Below are 21,685 nucleotides of genomic sequence, written 5' to 3' on the forward strand. Positions count from 1 at the left end.
ACTCTGAAGAAATGGTTAAGGACCCTATGGATAAATATTTCCTGAATAAGACTAGCTTACTGGACTCCATTTCACAGCAAGTGCAGAGATGGAGACTCCAATTAAACTAATGAAATGCTGAGAGTAATCAAGGAGAAGAACATGGGGAAGTCAGCAGGACAAGACAAGGCTGCCAGCCAAATGTGACAACAGGTACATAGCCTTGGTAGTACCTGAGTTGTGCTCCCTTTTGAACTGCATACTATCTGACGGTTGGGGTCTTAGGTGTTGGATCCAAGCAGAAATTACTCTAATTTTGAAAAAAGTAAAGCCAATAATATACATGCCAACTCATACCAGGTTGATAACAAACAGACCTCACTCTATGGCTGATAATATATACTAAGCTGGCAATATCCTAGGACAGTGGTCTTCAAACATTTTTGGCCTGGGCCCCTCCTGAGCAAAATGTGGGCAGGCCGGGGCCCCCCATATACAGCCAAATGGACAGTAAGTCCAAATGGCTATAAACTATTTGTGCCGTCACCACACTTTACTTTACTTTATATAGTGCACCTGGGGACCCAAAGGCTTAAGGGCGCTAACAAAACAGACAACATAAATACAAACAGGAAACTAAAACAAAAAATAGTACATTCAGTATAAGAAATTCAAAATTAGTTCTGGAAGTTTCAACACTACTCCCAGTATAGTGCCTAGGTTTCCTCATCCCACTCCTAGCCCAGACCCTGGGCTCTCCCTTCCCCACCACAGACCCTGGGCTTTCCGCACCCTTCTCCCACCAATGTCCCTGGGCTCTCCCCTCCTCCTCCCACCACTATGCCATTCCCCCCCTATCCAGCTCCCACCACAGTCCCTGGACCCACCCCGCTTCCAGGGACAGTAGTGGCTGGGGAATTTTTTAAGTGGAGGGGCATAAATATTTCTCCAAGATATGCCATAGCAACCGAGCATAATGAGGGAGCCCGAGCCAATCAATAGGGTTTCGGGGGGGTTTCTCCCCCCAGGAATTCTTTTTAAATAATGGGTTAAAATGTTCCAATTTAGAGCATACTTTAAAAAGAACATTGGGTTGGCAATTGGCACTGGGGGGCCTGGGCGTGTCCATAGTATTTTTTACTTGACAACTATGACATATGTCCAGTAAAAAAATGCCATCCTTGTCCCCAGGGCCTCACACCACCTAACACACTCACGCAATCAACATGATTATGTGTGTAGGTCAAGCGCTGGGTGGCCCAGGGGGCAGGCATGGTATTTTCTACTGGACATCTAAGTTAGATGTCCAGTAAAAAGATATCATCCATGTCCCCTCGGTCTCATAGCGCCTAACACACGCACACAATCAAATTGATTATGTGTGTATGCAAGGCGCTGGGGGGCCCAGGGAGAAAGCAAGGTATTTTTCTACTGGATATCTATGATAGATGCCCAGTAAACAAATACCATCCCTGTCCCCTGGGCTCCACAGTGCCTCAGAAGGAGAGTTGATTTTGTCAGGTGGGTAGGGGGATTGTGCAACAAAGGCATTTTTTGTTATTTTGACATGTTACATAATGATATCCTAGGTGAAAGCATACAATTATTAGCATGCATAAACTATTTCTATGCATTAATAGATGTATTGTGATCAGGTGGCATTCAAAAGGATGCTCTACCTCAACGATGGTAAACATGCAGATCATACAGATGTTTTACTACAGGGAAGATTTCAAAGTAGAACCCATAAGGGTGTGCTCCTCTCTGATCATGCAGAATTCATCAGGATGGCCCTCCACAGAAAACATGGCTATGCAGAATCAGTAGATTCTCTGCCACATCATGCAAGAGCAGACACATGTTCCATCACAAGTACGGTGGTCATGCAAAATCAATTACAGGCAATACAACTATGCAGAACTATTAGGGCTCTTAGGTTGCCCCATATCATACTGTATTCAGTGAAAATATCCCTGCAAACATGTCTCCACTGATGCTTTCCCCACGTTACAGATGTCAACGGTTACTAATGTGACCGGAATAATATCCCTGAAGCAAAATTACCCAATGCCAAATATTGCTGAAGCATGTCATCCAGCACTTACCCTGAGCAGGGTGGGACTGTTGTTATAATAACACATGAACAATGGAGTGCAGATTTAGGCTTGACCCTTTCATACATAAATTGGGTAGAGAAGTGTGAATCTCTTAATGTCAAGCATGAATTCATGCAAGTGGCCTTCATTTTGGATAAGGGACACTTGGACATTGTTTGGATTCATCGTGTTCCATCACGAGTCGTACCATTGTTAGCATACTTATATTCATGTAAGGTCCTGGGGGTCATGAATAGGACAAAACGTGGCCTACCATTTGGCAAATGCAGCACGGTACACAGAGGAAGAGTGATACTGCTGATCATTGCGCAAAAGGCCCGATATACTGCTGGATCATTGATAAATGGTTAATTGTGATGCACTGCTGAACTAAGCGATATCATAACTACTTATGCAGTGTACCCCATTGGGGTGGGCACAGGTGCTTTTTATTATATCCTTTTGGGCTTTGCTGTTTATTTGTTGGAAAATTACATAAAACATTACAAATCAAAATGACTTTTGAATGGGTATAATTTGCTCCCAATGGCATATTGCAATGGCAGTATCATTGTTGGCAACATGTGTGTGATTTCCTCTCTGTTGGCAATATCTTTTCTAGGTGATATATTGACATGGGAACCTGTCAGACAAGAGATTCTAAGCCACTCCGGGTATTTTATCTTCATCACTTCTTACAATAGAGCATGCAGTTTCATTGTTCCCGTAATATATTGTAATAGTACAATTAGCAGTAATAAGAATGATTAGATTGGTTAAGTGCACTTGTTCCTTTCGATCCTGCTTGCCTGGATCTCATAGTGTTCTCTAGGCCAAAGGGGTACAGAATTGCCCAAACGGAGTGGCGCATACAGTATGTCTGTTAGTTCTCTCCAGTTCATTCATAAAACAGGGCGAACCCAGTAGCGCAAGTGTCTAGAAGATGTGTTCAGAAGGAGTGACCACAGGACCCGTCCACGCAGAGCCAGCCATGCAGCACGCAGAGCAAGTGCTTGCAAGAAATACCACTCACCTCTGTCTGCTTCACCTCGGAGTCTGTGAATGATAGGATCCGCACCACACCGCGCCCTCCGATGTACACCTGGCTGGATCCCTCATCGTGAAAGAGTACTGCGTAGTTTTCTGAATGCCCAAAGCTGAAGACTGGAGAATCTACAGGGAAAGGAGTAAAGGGAGAGATACGAGTCAATTATCGCCCTAAGTAACGCATGGCAATCTCCTCCATCTCACTTGTACCACTTTATGGAATGAGTCCCCAATGACATTTTTATCCTTCTCACTTTATCACTGCATGGATAATTTCAACATATGAAATAAAGATCACCCAAGGCATTGCTATCATTTGCACTACTCTAGAACAGCATGGAATGGAGATCAGCCCGGGCCTATCTGTATTTTTATCACACTGTATCACTGCATGGACGAAATAACATCCCAGGCATTTCTGTTGTCCTATCTTCAGGTATTACTGTAGGGAAAGACGATCACCCAAATCATGACTGTCATTTTTTCTGAGTATATCATGCCAGGGATTTAAAATCACTCCAGCATTTCCAGTTTCATATCTCACGGAAGCACTGCATTCAAGGAAAACCGCTCAAGGCATCTCTATCAATGTTATCTCTTTATCACAACATTGAATAAAAATCGCCCAAGACATTCCCATTGGTGTATTTGGGCTCTCCCCCTTCTCCTTCATCTGAAGCCAGAAACCTTGGAGCCATCTTCGACTCCTCTCTTTCCTTCCTCCCTCACATCCAGGACCTTGCCAGGAAGGCCTACTTTCAACTCCACCTCCTCAAAGGAATCCTTCCTTTCCTCACTTTCCCCTAAAAGCTCAATGTCTCTAGAACGCTGATACTCGCTAGGCTGGACTACTGCAACAGCCTCTTCTTTAATCTACCCTCTTACTCTCTACGTCCCCTCCAGGATATCCAGACTAAGGCTGCAAGACTTATCCTTGGCCTCAAGCCTAGGGACCGCATCTCTAAAGTCCTAAAATCTCTCCACTGGCTCCCGGACCGGTTGCTGCAAGGATCCAAATCAAATCCCTCTGCATCATCCATAAGGCTTTCTGGGGTCGGGGCCACACTATCTACAACTGGCTGTCACCAAATACTCTCCCTGCAGATCTTTACGCTCCTCTGGTGCAAACTCTCTGTGTATCAAGCGCTTTTCTAAACAGCAAGCTGGTGGCCGATATCTTTCCTCGGCTTGCTCCCTCCTCTGGAACATCCTCCCCTTCCACTCCGTCCTGAGCCGGATCTCCTCAAATTTCGGAAGCTCCTCAAGACTTAATTTTCACCCTCTCCTTCCCTCCCTTGGTATACCCCACATACGCTGATATTGGTGACCAGGGCCCTTATGTGTCCTTCTGGGTCCTGGCCTTCCCCCCAATCGCCTTCACCCTCCGCCCGCTCCCAGCACTCGCCTTTGGGCACCCTCTGGCCTGTGCTGTCTCACAGGCCTGCACTTATTGTTTTGGCAGTTGATCATCCTTACCAAGTGATCTCTGCCAGGCACATAACAGCTGCTTGCAAACGTACTCTCTAGCACTTCCCTCTGTGGAACTCCTAGCACGTACACCCCTCCCTCGTCCCTTCTCTTTCTCTGCACTTGCACGTTCTGAATACTCACAAGGCCTAGTAGGACCGCTTCTTTCTTCTCTTAACTGTTGTTATATTTGCCTTTTATTCCCATGTTCTCCCCCCACCTCCCTTTGCCCTGTGAGCGCTTTGAAACACAATTTACTTGATGTATAAGCGCCTTACAAAAGCACATTAATGAATGAAATAAATATTATCTCACCATTTTACATCATGGAATACAGAGTACAGGCATTTCTATCGCTCTTCTCACCTCATCACTACATGAAATAAAGGTTGACCAAGGCCTTTCTATCAGTTTTATCTTTCTGTATAACAACATGGAATAAAGAGTACCCAGACATTTCTATCCATTTCATCTAACTTTATCCTGACATGGCATAAAGATCACCCAAGACATGTCTATTCGTTTTTTCTCCATGTATCATAACAAAGAATAAAATATCCCTGCATTTCTATCAATTTGATGTTTGTATAATGACTTTGCATAATGATCACCCAAGGCATTTCTATCTTTGTATCTTCAAAGTGTCACTCCATGGAATAATGATCGCTGATGGTACTTCTATCATTACACCTCACTGTGTGACTGCATGAAATATAGATTACACCTGGGCATTTCTATACTGCTTTCTCATTGTATCACTGAATAGAATAAAAGTGTCATCCAAGGTATGAAGATGAGATTCATCTCTTTGCATCACAGCATAGAATATAGGTCATCCCAGCAAATTCTGTCATTGTATCTTCAAAGTGTAACCCGGTCACTTCAATCATTATCTGTGTGTGTGTTTTGTGACGAATCACAGGAACGTGTCCTTTCTCTCTAAGGGGGGGCCCTCTCCCCCTTGAGGCTAGGCATATGAGCCCACTCCTCAATACCATCCATAGGGGTAGAAGCAAGCAGGACATCACCGGGAGAGATTCCCCCTGTGGGAACAAGGATTCAAATTCCTTTGAGGAACTCCCTGATGATTCTGCTAACATTACCTCCTCATCAATAACCCATTAGTACTTACACAAAGAAAGAACAAGTATGTATTATAAACAAGAACATTTGAATATCTCCTTAAGAAAAGAGATTCATTCAACTGAGATGAAGGAGATGAATAAAAAACATGAGAGGCCCCGACAGGCTGTTGGACAAACACTGGGGAAGTCCCACGGTAACATACCTCAGGAGGAGGAGGATGAGCCTGGAGAGTCTGAGAGAAGAGCAAAACTCAAAACGGCTGCCAAGCTGAACTCGAGGAGATGGATGCGCAGTTCCAATTAGCTGGAGAAAGAGGGAAACAAACAGTGCAGAGAAACTACAGAGAAGCAGTGCTGGATAGCCCATTCTGATAATCACCCAGAGATTGGTAGACACCAGACTCAGAGACCGCGTAAAGTGTTGATATCTCAGATATCGAAGAGCCCTGCGGGAGCAGGATCTGCATCATGGGAGACGTAGAGAGGAAAAGGAATCGAGCGACTACGAGAGAGAATCTAAGCTGATGCGAAATCCTGGTGACATTATCCCCGAGGGTACCAGCTAATGGGGGAAACGGGAGACCCGGGTGGATGAATAAGAATTGTTACAAAGCTACTCATGCTCGTCCCGGTGAAGAAAATAAAAATATTATAGCAAGAACAAGCAAAGTGAATGCAAATCATTTTAATCATGTTCCTACTAGTCCCAGTGAAGACAATATGAATATTATAGTAAGAATCAAAAAAGTGAATACAAATCAGTTTAAAAGGGTTCTTACTCATCACAGTCCAGGTAACAAGAATATACCAGTGACACCAAGAGAAAGAATAGAGACGTGCTATAAAACTAAACCTGAAGCAGGAAAAGAAGCGTGGCAAGAGTAATTCTACTCGTCTCAGTCAAAGGAAGGAAAATCTCATTTACAAAGAGTATGAGCCAGTAAGAGAGCATCCTAAAGATATGCATAAAAGGATAAAGCAAGAAACTCAGAAAGGTTGGATAACCTTACCTTGGGAACAGGGAAGAAAACCTTTGAAGTGAGAATTAATGAGAAAAAGATCAAATTAACTTGAAATTCTTATATATAAATATATATATTTAAATTTCTAATTTTTCTTAATGTTATTGTGTTATGACTCAAGTCGAGCCTTTCACAAATGCAATTCAACATAGCAGCACTGAACAAATGACATCCAAAATATTTCATACATGACAAATAGCAAGATTCTTAAAAGAAAAACAAAGAAAACAGATCCCGACATACGGTACAAATACAAGTCCACAATTCCAGTTAATCCTAATCACATTACTCAATAGCTAAAATGTACTCAATCCTACTACCTACACTTTTAACTATTTAACAAGTCAAGAAGAGAAAGAAAGAGGAAGCAAAAACAGTGTTAAAGGAACTATATGAACTGATCAAAGAAGTCACGAGAGACTATTTGCAAATCAGTTATTCAACAGCCAACTCGCCAGAAGCGAGAAACCAGGGCAAGGGAGTAAGTCTCCTGTCCTTAGTTGTTAAAGATAGTAGTAGGACCAATTAGGGTTAGTTGGACAGAGGACTAATTACATTAAGACTTTACTGATGATTGACGAGCACTTTCGTATAGTTTGTTAGGTAGGAAATACCCCATAGAATAGGGAAGGATAGCCATTTTCCTTTCCTTTAAATAAAAGATTCATCTAATAATAGATAATCAGAGTATGTGGCCTTGATCTGGACCGCCACAAAAAAACTATACACATATGTGTTCATCCTTCCTTTTCACTGTTCCACTGCAGAGAATATAGAAGATCCTGGGTAGTGCTTCCTTTTCCAATGTTCCATTGCAGGGAATGAATAACACAGCAAAATTCCAAGTGGCGCATCAAACATCAATGAATACCCTACTGTGCCCGATTTTAGCATATGGGTCTGCAACCTGCAGCTATCCAGATGGTCTGGACAATGAATCCCATGATCCCTCGCTGTTGGCTATACTGGCTAGGGCTGGTGGGAGTTGTAGTACAAAACACCTGGAGAACAAAAGGTTGTAGACCCTTGTTTTAGCCCATACAAACTTGACAACAATGTGCATCATTTGTCAAAGAAACGTGCCTGGTATTTCTGTCACTCACATGCCCTGCAGCATGATAAGGGTCATGTGAGTACCACATGTTTGAGTGGGAATGCACTGGCGCTTTTGGCAGTGTTCTGGGGACCTGGTGACACAAAGAGGAGTTTGGTATTTAGAAGACCCAACAGAAACTCGCAGATCCTCTTGCAGGTGAGTGTGGAGGTACTGCTTGTGGGTAAACCGGTTACGCTGCAGTATTTAGCTGTGCTGGGGTTTTGAGGGGTTCTGACTAGTGCCCCTTCTGGGGCAGTCCATTCAGATATCTAGGAAAATGATGGTTCTATTCATTCTGATTGTACTGGCTCTTGTAGGAATTTCAAACAGTTGCACTTCCCAGTCATTTAATTTCACATTTCTGGTGAGGAAAACAGCATGTTCATTGAAAAATTTATTATTCTTGACTTGTGTGAATTTGATGTTCGGAGCTGGGTTCCCTCGGGGCACTGATTGGCTGAAAGACATTCGTGGGACGCAAGGGAGAAACCAAGTGCTTGCAATCCAAGCACTGACAAAGACATTAGCTGTTGCGTTTGTATAATCAAAATATTTCTGTGTTGCCAGGTAATGCCATTCTATGCCTAGAGACTGTGACGAGGTCCTCTGCCTGCTAGTGGGGAAGAAAGGGGTGAATAAGGAGGCTGGGTGCTTCCCCAAGCCAGTGGATTATGTGGCTGGAAGATATATGGGGAGTGACCCAATGGATCCTGTTGTGTGGTAGGGGACAGCCACATGAACCCATGTGGTGGATCCCATTCCCAACTGACAGAGCCAGAAGATCTCCCTAGGCAGACTCAAAGACTTCAAAGCTGTTTTGCCCTGATGCTGTTAAAAGCCCCAATGAGGCATTCTGCAAGATGGAAGGCCCACTCTAGATACAAAGTTGCAAGTTTGTGGCTTTCCAACCACACCTTTTCCCACATATGATACAAACGTATTAATCCAGTATCTACCAGCAAGGTTTCCTACCCAGAGATACATTGTTGCAAATGCATCCTGATCAAGCATTCTCTGAACAGTCAAGGGCTTTAAACAGCTTGCCAAATGCTTGTGCAGCATACCACTCCCAGGCCGAGTAAACAAGGGCCCTGTCTCCTGCCAAGGCACAACTAGAGAGGGAAAGGAAAGGGAAACTGACATTCAAGATGGCAGACAGGCCAGATTGATGGCTTGGTCCGGCCCCTTAAGCCTAAAGTGAGGAATGGTGCACTCAAGAGCAGCAGCCAATTCCAACCCTTCTCCAATTGCAAGGCACAGGTGCAGCCACCCAATGTAGGCCCAACCAAGTGGTAGGAATGAGGGCACTTTAAAACCCACAGACCCCAGTCAGCAAGTGTTAGTTTGTGAGGGAATGTGAGCTTAGCGGTTGGAGAGAGTTGGAGGGCAATGCCAGCAGTGTTAAGGGGGTGTTGGATGGTTGGATGCAAGAGAGGCAGAAGGGAGAGGAGGAGGTGGCAGCATAAGGAGGTGGAACAGAGGAGGAAGAGGTGGTAACTTCAAGACGTGGTGGCGGTAGAGAGCAGGAGGAGGAGGTGTAAGATCAGAAGGGGAACTGGTAGAAAGACAGAGGTGACAACTTCTGAAGGCAGACCTGTTACAGAGGATGTATCGGTCATACCAAGAGGAGGTTAGAGTAGGAGGAAGGGATAACAACAGTGGGTGAGAGGAAAACTAAGGTGCAGGAGGAGAACAGTCTCATTGGCCCTCGGCAGGACCAGATTGTGGGAGTAGGAGCGAGACCCAGGCAGAGAAAGAGGCCAGAGTACATGTGGTCAGGATGGCAGAGTGCGAAAGCCCAAGCTTGATGGAAGGAGGGGTTTGGCCCTGTGGATAAGCAGGCAGCTAGGAAGCAGAGCTGTCAATACCTGATCCATCTCACCCTGATAGAGAATGTGTACCAATAACAGTTGATCAACGAGATGAACAGACTTAGCCAGAGGAATTTGGTGGACTCGGGACAGGAAAATGGATTTGGGAACTCCTGAGAAACCCACAACCTATTAAGACCTTCATCGGTTTAGGCACCCCTGGGAACCCTCAATGGCTTTGTGAGGTGAGGCGGCATCACACCAATTGTGAGAGACATGATTTGCATTGTATCATTGTCCTTTTGCTTTCACTCATGTCATTCGCCAGATATGGTTGTGCTCAGCCTCTACTATCCTTTCCCCAGGGATTTACATCATATGGCTTGATATTCACATCATGTGACAAGTATTGCTATCTAATAGCTGTTTCATCATATGCCCTGTTGCCCCCAACAATACCAAGTGTTGCCATTATATGCTTTGAAACAGACATTACTAAGATGTACACTGTTCACAGCATCTTGACGCTTAAGTTACATTCCGCTGCCTGGTTCTGTCCTGAACCCACCAGGAAACACATCTCATGACATGCCATGTGTTGAGGTGTTTGAAGGTTGCAATATCTATTTTACCACATTCCTTTCCTTGGAGAGGCCTTGCTTGGTTAGCTCTGTGATAAAACCTGGTTGGTGACATTCCATCGTTTTTGGGGAGAAATTGAGGTGTACCCTAGAGGTAAAAGACACTGACAGTGAACCTCTGTTGTTGCGTCCTTGGGGCCAATGATTCCTCAACTTCCAGGTTGAAACCAATAATCTGGTATTTCCCCATTTTTCAGTGGGACAAGCCAACATCACTACCATTAGTCCGCCCACTTCGCTCTCCCCCAGCCCTGTCAGAATGTGACCCTGCCCTGGCAGAAGGAGCAGACCCTAAACTGGATCACCATAGGGAACTATTATAGTTCTTATAAAATCTGTTACGTCAAACAATGAATCAACTATACAACATCCTGTGGGGTATATGATATTTAGTGCCCTTGCGGCTTCATGTATATAGGCTCGACGATATGCCCTTTGAAAATACAGATCATGCAACGTTGTCGTGCCTTAAGAGGCCAGACTCCAAATGATCTGTTGGCGTCCACTTTGCAAAGTATCATAACAGTGATCAAGAAAAGGTAGCATTTTTCATATTTGACCATATAGTGGAATCAACAAGAACATGTAGCAGAACATTAATATTGAGTCACTGTGAGGCCAGTCACATTGTATTTATGGGCACAGTTAAGCCAAGAAAACACAGTACTAATAAGAAACGTGTTATGTCCTTATAAGATATGTAGAAACTATTAGATTCTGGTCGACTTATTGGTATGTATGGCCAGTTGGACGAAAATGTGAAATAATTGGCATTTTTTGTTTATTGTAAATATGCCACAATCAATTGTTTGAATGTCGTCTGTTGGATTGACTTGAATACTCCAGGTGATGCCATATTACAGGTAATCCACAATATTTACAGAATATGAATAGTGTGCTTGCGGACATGTACATTGTTTTTTTGCATATTTTTCATATTTTGAGTACTCTGCTAATAGATCTGACGTTAAGATTTTTTGAAAGATTACTGTTCATAGATTAATGGCATGTTCCCTTAGTTAAATGTGTGCATGTAAGAGGTTTTCCATATCTTTTAAGCACGTAGGATGAGGTATTGAAGTTGTGCTATGAAATAGACCTGGTTCATGTATACTGAAATGTTTTCTTGATGAAGCTCTGTAATGGGTGGAATGATTTGCAGTTTAACATAATAAAAATAAAAACGCCTAGCTTGCCTTATTTCTATGAGGGAAGTTCCCTCCCTATCAAAACTAAAACTACGGGTACTCGTCAAAGTGCAAATAAACATCTTCAGTCTGAATCCTAATCGCTAACTAGCCCTTTCACTTTAGAAAAAAACAAAATAAAAGTAGGAGACTAGGACACGGTCTCTGGGTTAGACCTCTGTCTGTCCCAACACTTAAGTGCTTTCAATAGTTCAACAACAGTTCACCTCTGTCTGGCAGACATTAGTTCAAAAGAAAGTTTCTTCAATATGGTTCCTCTTACCCCAAATCCCTTGAGAACAAGTCTGTGGCTCTTTGACTAGCCAAAGTCTTATGGCTCTCTGGTAGACGTGTTCACTGTCGGGTTTGAACTTTACATAGGGCGCTTGCCTACTCAGGTTACTAAGAATCCTGTAACCTCACTGGCTCCCTCAGCATGAAGGCAAAATGTTATAATTCAATTCAAGTTGGTTCACACAGGGCACTTGCCCCTTTGGGTTTCTCAGGCTCCCGTAACCTTTTCATCTTTCCCAACTTGTATGCAAAGAGTTTGTGTCCTTGTCGATCAGATTCACGAGGGCGCTTGCCCGTTCGGTTTTCTCAGGCTCCCATAACCTTGTAGGTTCTTCCAACCTGTACAAAAATAATTTGTATTCCTCTTATTCTGCTTTATATAGGGCACTTGCCCATTCGAGTTTCTCAGGCTCCCGTAACCAAGTAGGTTCTCTTAACCTTGATTCAAAGTGTGCATATTTTTCTGGTTTGGCTTCATATAGGGTGCTTGGCCATTCTGGTTTCTCAGGCTCCCGTAACCGTGTAGGCTCACAGCCTTAGCTTCTAGTATTCGTACCTCTCAACGGTAGTCTCTCTGTGGGAGAGTTTGCTTGCCTGGTACTGCGTCCCTCAGTAGTTAACGTCCATCAGATATGGATTCTTGGTACACCCCAGAAATCCTCATACTCCGCGCTGAAAAACGGGCAGCCCTCACACTATGGCAAACCTCCCACTCAGATAAAGACAAACTTGCTTTCAAAGCACGCTCCAAAGAGTACAAGAAGGTAAACATCCTTGCCAAAGCTAAATCCTTCGAATCAAGAATCGTCAATGCCAACTCCAACACCAAAGAAATCTTCTCCATCTTCAGAGAATTAGAGACCCCACGCCTGCCCCCCTTAACCTCATCAAAGATAAGACATGGTGTGATGAAATCCAAACAGCCATGCGCAACAAACTTAGTACACTCCAAACCAAAATCCAGTCCACTAAGCATCTGCTCCCCACCACCACTACCCCCACCACTCCCACTTCCCTTGACTCCACCCCTGTCTTCTCATTCAAAGCCATACAGGAACAAGACGTGATCAACCTCATGAGGACACTAAAACCGTCCAACTGTAAGGGTGACGCCTGCACTGCCTCTATTATTAAAGACTGTGCTAAGACCCTCGCACCATTCCTGACTGCTTTCATCAATGCATCATTTGCCACTGGGAAAGTCCCCTCCTGCCTCAAGGAAGCCTGGGTTCGCCCCCTCTGGAAAAAACCCTCTCTCGACCCTACCTCCCCCAAGAACTACAGGCCCATCACCACTGTCCCCTTCTTGCTCAAGATACTGGACAAAGGAGCCTATCTGCAGGTGCAGACCTTCATTGAAGAAAACCAGCTCCTAGGGCTAGGCCAATCTGGCTTTCACCCCAGACATGGGACAGAAACCGCCTTACTCGACCTAAAGAATCAGATGGACGATGCCAGAGACCTAGGCAAACCAGCCCTACTCCTACTCCTCGACCTCTCCGCAACATTCAACCTAGTAGACCACGATGTCCTATGTCACCACCTTTCCAACACAGCCAGATTCTCCACTGACGCCACAACCTGGATCACCTCGTTCCTACAAGACAGAACCATGCAAGTATTCTCTGACTTAGCCTCTGCCTCACCCACTATCATGCTCTGTGGAGTTCCACAAGGCTCCTGCCTCTCACCCACCCTCTACAACATCTTTACCCGCCCACTCTTTCTCATCCACGACGCTATGGGCATTTCCTATACAAACTACGCGGACGATACACAGATCCTCCTCACCCTCACAGGCAACTATGACACAGACTCTGCCATGCTTAACAACATCTACAACACCATCCAGGCCTGGATGGCTATAAACGGACTGTGGCTCAACTCTGACAAGACAGAACTCCTCTTGGTAGGCACACCCGACACACTAAAAAACCTCAACTCACAATTTAGCCACTTCACTATTGATGCCATCAAAATTCCTGTATCAGACTCAGTTAAAACCCTTGGAGCCTATTTGGACTCCAATCTATCCATGAGCAAACAAGTTAGTGCCATCTCCTCCTCGGCAGCCTACCATGCCAAATTAATTAACGCAGCCAGACCATTCCTCTCCAAAGAGAACTGCACTAACATAGCCAGAGCCATCACAGGCTCAAGGTTGGACTACTGCAATGTCCTCTTCCTGGGAACCTCCACCAAAAACCTGGATAGACTACAAGTCATCCAGAACAACGCTCTCCGCGCAGCTCAAGGCATCGCAAATAGAGAGCACATTACTGCCGCCAGGAAAGCAGCACACTGGCTCCCAATAAAAGAGAGAATCTTATTCAAAACCCTGTCACTGATCCACAAGTGCATCTACCACTCTACACTCGAATACCTCTCGCAAAGGATTCACCCCTCCTCCTCCACAAGGCCAACCAGGACACCCTACGCCAACATGCTCTGTGTGCCTTTGGTAAGAAGAGTGAGAGCAGGTGGCTCCAGCTTCCCCTACCTAGCACCAGCACATTGGAATGCCCTACCTCCCACTATACGAGGTGAGGCCTCCCTCATGACCTTTCGCAAAGCCATGAAAACAATGCTCTTCACCTGAAATATGCCACAATCTACAGCCATATTCTACCTCTTTACCACATAAATGCGACTCACCTATGCCTATATGTATATTTCATGGATCCAAATGTATTCTTGAAACTTGCTCATTGTATATCTGTTTCTCCCCATGTGTCCTCTCCCTGTAACTAAGTTCCCATCAGGTAACAGCGCCTCAATGCCCAAGGGTTGTTGTGCGCTATACAAATGAAATAAATAAAAATAAAAATAAAAAAAAAATGGAGCTTTGGGATTTGTGTCCTCCCAGGCAATCTGGTATCGATGTTAGTTGCTCGGATCCCAGCCTACCATGGCTTCCTCGTGGTCACTCCACCAGTGGAAATGGGTGCTTTCACGTCTCCGTCTCGCCTTCTGACCCTGGCTTCCCGGTCAGATGGGACCATCTCTCCAGTGTTCGGCTAGCATTCGGCTCGCTTCCTACACCACCTCTGGTTCTGCAGATTAGCGTGGCTCCGCCTCTCCAGCAAGTTTCTTCCGCAGAGGTTCGTATCTGCATGGGACTTGTTCTCCTCCCTGCGTAGGATATTTCTCTTCAACCGCTGTTCCTCCTGTGCTTAAGTATGTCATCACGGACAAAGGGTGTGTGTCCTTTTTCCTTGACTGTGGTGCTCATATGAACTCCAGCAGTGCCGAAGCTAACAGGGAGAAAGGAGGATTTCAGGGTGTTGTAGTTAAAAAGTCAGTTTCTATCAGTCCCATATAGGTGGACACTGTAGTCCGGTCTGGGAGTTCCTTCTCAGACTGGGAGTCCTTGTCCCCAAGAGGGGCATCACTCTCAGTTAGGTCCCACTTGCCAGACCCCTACGGAGGGTCTTGCAGAGCAGGCTCGCCTCCCTAGCCTCACAGGGGGTAGCTGCCCTCTGGGAAGAAGGAACAAATTGACCAGATTTGTCACAGTATGAAGACTGGGTGCCCAGGCATTGTTTTCCTCAACTTTGGAAACTAGTGTGTGATGCAAATTTTGGTCTGGCCCAGATCAGTCTGTGTGCCACCAGCTACAAGAGGATGAGCGCCCTTTTGGACACCCATGTGGTGATACGTCTTATTATATGTATTCAGTAAATGTATGATACTTATAATATGTTTTACATATGTATGCATGTACATCTAAAATAAATACAATACAGTAATACATTAAATAATATGTAATCAATAATTAAAAACGTTAATTAACATGTGTGTATTATTAATTTTATGCATTTATTATATGAAGTACATTATGTTTTATATTTGTAATTATTTGTCACATTTTCTATAAACATTTGGTATGCATCTGTGTAAATATCTAATATAAAATTAAATAAACACATAGTAAAGAAAAAGATCATATATTTGCACAGGTTATATTTTGTTATATTATATTTACTATATGTGTGTGTACTTATTACTTCATGATTTATATCATTATTATTTATTTATTGTACTTAGTCAAATGACCTTTTACAATTCACTAACATTACATATACACATTACTCACAAAAAAGAATTCCTTAAAACAATAATCTACTAGAATCTTCATCATTGACACGACAATCATCATCATTATCATTAAACCGTATCGATTCAATCCAAATCTTTCTCAAAGACAATCATGTTTGACAGAGGAGCAAAACAGCTAGACATCAACAAATAGATAAAATAGATATAAATATGCATAATTCATACTACACATCTATATTCTTATACTGTGCGCAAAATAAGCAATGTGCAAATAGGCAATGTGTAATAGGAGTATAGCACAGTGTTCAGTTTTTATACATGTAAATGGGTGCAAAAAAGCAATGTGCAAATAGATATGTAATTCAGTACTCCGATGTTATATGTACTGAAATATACTATTAAACAATGGGCAAAATATGCTTGTGTCTGCAAACAGTTCAACAGTCAATGTAATTGTTCTTTTTCAACATCTGGGCAGCTTTACTTGTCCCTAAAGAGTGCAATGTGTACTAAAACAGAGGCAGAGTTTAAACTATAATTCCAAAAATCATCAGATTTTATATTGTCATGATCATTTACAAGGCTCTCACAGGCACACATGTAGATAGGATCCAAATTCATACATTTTGTAAATAAATGTTTAGCAGTTTTCAAACAATCCTGCAATTTACAAACACAGCAGTATCTTTCCTCTATCCTCAATTTCAGTTGGAGGCCCAGTACGGTTGTTAGGGGTAGTTGATCTATGCGTAGACACGTTAAGAGCAAACATATTTCAGCGTTAGGACTCTGGATAAGCTGTGGTCTTTTAAACTTGTGGACCAGCCTAGATATGTGCCGATAACATTTTAGGGTGGCAATATGGTCATCATTTTTGTTCCAGTCCCATAATTCATATTTTCTCTTAAACAAGTTTTTTTATTACATCATAGCCACCCCGAGAATTCCAATTCAGGTATCAATTTATGGTTTTAAATGTCAACATTGCCAAGTCATCAAAACTATGCCCTCTATTGAAGCTGTCCCTTCCACAATTGGTACCCGAAACTTTCAAAAGGGGGCATGATGGATCTATCTAAGACTTTAAATATAATTCACCCCTCTTCCTCTCAACCTGTCCCCTCAAGGAGATCAACCCTAATTCCAAGTGCAAGAATTGCATTGATATTGATGGTCTAAGTTTCAGGATCTTCCTCCAAAATGCACCCTCCACTCAGTTGAGCCAACCAAGTTCTTTCATTCTCAATGCCTCAAGACTGTATAAAATGGCAGGACAAAGGCTCTGTTTATATAAGGTCAATTTTTCATCAAGGGAATATCCTGCAGTCTGATACGCAAATTTATAAATGAAATGGGTTAGTAGGCTGGCTTTTCTTTTCTTTGTTCCCATAATGTGGTAGTAGTCCGTCGCTGTACTCATCTCTAGTCCTAGATACAGATAAAGATCGACATAATGTATGATTCTCACTGTAGAGTTTAATGTAACTATGCTGATTTTTTTACAGGCAATCAGCAGGATCTTGGTTTTCTCAACATTGATTATGAGGCCATTCTGCCCAGCATAAGTAATCAACTCCTCCAGCATTGATTTACATCCAGAAAGAGTGTGATCAAATATGATGAGGTCGTCAGCATATGACATGCTGGCGATCTTCGTCTTTCAAATCATAGGAGGACAATTTAAACTGGCCAGCATCCATTCTAGTAAATCTACTAAATAGAGATTTAACAACAGGGGAGCCAACACACAAGCTTGCTTGACTGCCCAGTTGAACTGCAGCAACAGAGTTACGTTACCCTCATTATCCAAACGTACTCTGGCCCCCATGTCTTGATGGACCATCTAAATTATGTTTAACAGCCAGCCCGGGGCAACCCGAAGACTTCATCTTATCCCAAAGCCTCACCCTAGGTCAAAAGCTGACCTAAAGTCAACACATGTCACATACAGGGCGGGGTTCCTTTTGCGTGGATACGATGATCAGGGGATCCAACAATGGAATAGTACAGATCATTGATGAGCCTGGTCAGAAGCCCGTTTGGAAACTGTGAAGGATGTTGTTTGTCTTTACCCAAGTCTGGACCGCCTTCAGTATCAGATTTGAGAACATCTTGTTGGTTACGTCCAGCATGGAGAGCAGTCTGTAGTTTTCCGGAAGACTCCTGACTCCTTTTTTGTAAACCGGAATCAACACAGACTGCATCCATGAAACTGGTATTGTCTGCTCGATACAGACCTTATCAAACAAGACTTCTCATAGCGAGGCCCAGCCTAATGGGTCTTTTTTAAGGACCACGTTTGATAGCCCATTAGGACCAGGGGCCTTCGAACCTTTTAATTTGTCAATAGCTACCATTATTACCTCTCGGGATGTATCTGTGGGCCAACACTTAATTATAGGCTGCACCTTTGTCCTTTCTCCAATGTAGCTTAACCATACCTGTTCACCAATAGGATTTATAATCTGAGTTTCCCTCTGGCACTTGGCTAAAGATAGTAATTGCCATATAGTCTGTGAATGCTTGCCAAGAAGATCCCCTATCATCCTCTGCCACTGCGCGTTTTTAGATGAAAATGTCAGTTTTTTAGCAAAACACAATATTGATTCTTAATCCTATTTGACTCAAGATGCTTCTCGGGTCCAGACAGCCCAATCTCTTTCAAGCTCCTAACATTCCCTATGAATTACGATATTGAATGGCTTACTGGTGCCACTGCTGATAGTTGGTATGAAGCCACATCTATTGTTGATGCACTCAGCCAGTTCTCAATGTCGTCACCTGTATAAGCTTTAAATAGTTGTCTGCAAGGCAGAGTTAGATTATTTATAACAGATGTGGCTTTGTCAATGTTGGCTACTCAACCACTTTATACGTTGGTCTGAGTGACTGGGAAGTACATCTTTAATATTTGTTACTTGGGGTGTTACCACAGGAAGCTGCAGTGTCAGTATTAAATGAAACCTGTAGTTCTTGTCACACTGTTGTATTACTACCGAACACATAATCGAGTGTTGCCCAGCTTGGATCACTTCTCCATCTTGCTTTGCCTGGTTTAGCATCTTGGGTACGACCATTTAACAAAACCAATTCCCATTCCTTAAACAATACAACTCAGCACCGGCCCGTATTAATCACTTTTTGCTGTAGAAGTACACTTTCAGGGCTGATGTTCTTGAATAAAGGGCACTGATCAATATCCTGACAATGCACATTCAGGTCGCCTCCCACCAGCATTAGTTCATGATCAAGAGCACCTCCCCAATTTGTGCACACTGTATCTATATATGCAATGATATCTTCAGTTCTATCACCCCGACGGGGTCATACACATTTACCAAAATCATACGTTTGATTTCTACTCCAGCCTTAAGGGTAACCTCTACAGCCATTACAGTATCACTTTCAACAGAAGACATTATTATATTGGAGCTTATAGTTTGCCTAATCCCATTCAACAGCCCCTGTAGGGCCTTCCCAGAGGGCCCTTTCTTGCCAGTACTTGCCATACTCATATTGATTGTGCTCTGGTGGCACAAATCAGTAATTTCTGTTAAGCCGATCGACTTCTGTAACTGGCAATAGGTTGGGAGTTGTAGCCATCCAAGCAGATTTGTCATTGTTCGTTAGAGGTAACTGTGTAGATGGAGAAAGATGCACGCCCGTAGCTACCCCAGAAGTGGGCATGCTGGCCTCCTTTGTGAACTGGGGAGCTAGAGTTACCCCAGTTAGTGAGTTACAGAGTGCCAGAAGGGAGTTGATATCAATCTCTGCAGTTGATTGGTTTGCATTCCTTATCAGGTCTTCTCCAACTGCCGACGTTAAAAGTCTATCGTCTCGTAGTGCAACAGGGGGAACACCGCTACAGGAACACAATAAGCAGTATTTTTCCTGCGAGATGTCTTTTCCTGTGTCAATGATGATGAAGTTTGTTTGGGCAATGTGGAGGGACCAGTGGCTCTCTGCTCGGTGCTGGTGAAGCATGTTAATGTCCTTGCCTTTTTGGATGCTTCATCTTTACGTAAATTCTAGACTTTGGAACGGCTAGCTGTTTTTCCAATCATACTTGAAAAGTTGGTAAGAGTGTAGGGCGCTCGACAAAATATCTGAAGGTGACGATGAAGAGCAATGGAGGAGGCTCCCCGATAACCCGGGCAGAGTCCTCCTACTCCCTCCCCCCTGGGTAAGGGGGAGGGTTGGTGCAAAGCATGCCAAAGCACGAGGAAAGCCCGCGAAGGGCAACAAAGGAAGGGGGCGTGACAAGCCCCATATAAGCCGGCGGGTGTCCAGCTGCAGGAGCATCCAGCCCCAAGCAGAAGGACGCCCGCCGCACCCAATGACAGGATTTTCGTTTTTCCCAGCTGCTGAGAAGGAAGAAATAGTACTGCTCTATTTGTGTGATGCAGCGTGGAAGTTACAGTGTTCCGGCGAGGGTGTTTTCGGTTCCTGTCAGGCAAGGAGTGTAGAGGTATTATGGAAAGGCAAGTTAATGGCCGCACCGTTGGGGATTATTGAGGGATAAGTCTTCTTTCAGGGTTGAGAGGTGCAGCTGTGCGTATGTTTTGACAATGAAATATGGTTGCGGCCCGGCAACAGGAAGGAACTTGGTCTAAGGGGTTGTGGGGCTGCAATGCAGGTTGCTAATGGCGGTCAGGATAGGGTGTGAGAAGGAAAGGGGTACAGGCGCATGTTTTCGGGGCATGGTAATTGGTTTAGAGACATACACGGCAGTGAATAAATGGCGTGAGGGCCCGAGGTTTCTGTACCACTTGTTTACCGCTTGTTTGTTTTGTTTGTTTGTTTGTTTGTTTAGAATGTATTGTGCACGCCAGACCCGAGGGTATAAGGGCGCAAGAGCATAAGATAACGAACAGCTTAGTGACAAGGTTACAAAATACAAATGTCAGTAGCGAGCAAGGATTAAACGGTACAACAGTTTAGGTCAACAATACAGACATGACAATTGTGAGCAAAATCAAAGTATATATAGTGGGAATAGATTTGTACATTTATTTGTCATTAGTCTCTATTAACCAGCTGATCAGGTTTTGCCTACATTTGGTGAAGGATTGTTCCATTCTCATTGGGGTAGGTAATTCGTTCCACAGTTGGGCGGCTTTGACAAGGAAGCTGGAGCCTCCAATAGTGGAAAGTTTGAATCGGGTACCTGAAGGTGATTAGTGTTAGCTAATCTAGTAAGTCTGGAGGAAGCTATTCTAGAGAATCTGTCTGCTAGGTATTGTGGGGCTTTATTATTTAGACTTTTGTGTGTGAGGGAGGCAGTTTTGAGTCTAGTTTGCTCATGAGTGGAAAGCCATTTGAATTGTCTTCTAGTTTCAGAGATGTGTTCTCTCTTGGGGATATTCAGTGCAGCTCGAAGAGCAGTATTTTATTGATAATGGATTTGGTCGCTCCAATGTAGAGGGCATTGCAATAATCTAATTTAGAGATAATCAAGGCTCTGGCTAAGGTCATGCAGCTATTCGAAGATAAGAATTGTTTACCTGCTCTGATATGTTTACATGGATATGCTGTTGATGAAGCTAAAGTATTTACTTGTTTGGTGAATGATAGTGTAGAGTCTAAGTATATACCTAACGTTTTTACTTCCTTAGCTACTTGAATTAGGTTCTCATCGATGATAAAGGAGGAGTAGTTTGCGCCTAGTTTGTTGAGAAGAGCCGTAGTACCCAAGATGAGAAGCTCTGTCTTATCATCGTTCAGGCAGAGGCCATGGGTGGCCATCCATGCCTGAACGATACTGTAGATTCTGTTCACCATTGCCAAATCCTCACTGTAGTCCATGTGAGTGGCAGGAGGATCTGGGTATCATCTGCATAGTTCGTGTAGGTGATACCCAGATGATCCAAGTCATCAAACAGGGGTTTAGTGAAGATATTA

At 43.7% G+C, this 21,685-nt stretch overlaps 1 protein-coding gene across 1 annotated transcript in view; it reads right to left on the bottom strand.

The window, feature by feature from the left end:
* The window catches only part of LOC138580339 (semaphorin-7A-like), a 234,258-nt gene that overhangs the window by 179,736 nt on the left and 32,837 nt on the right, over positions 1-21,685 (bottom strand). Inside the window, exon 2 of the mRNA XM_069650793.1 lies at positions 3,109-3,248. Within this exon, the coding sequence (XP_069506894.1) occupies positions 3,109-3,248 (140 nt within the window). The remainder of the gene's footprint in view (positions 1-3,108; positions 3,249-21,685) is intronic.

This window comes from Ambystoma mexicanum, chromosome 1p (genome assembly GCF_040938575.1).
Source record: "Ambystoma mexicanum isolate Mex_15411 chromosome 1p, UKY_AmexF1_1, whole genome shotgun sequence".
NCBI classification, from domain to species: domain Eukaryota; kingdom Metazoa; phylum Chordata; class Amphibia; order Caudata; family Ambystomatidae; genus Ambystoma; species Ambystoma mexicanum.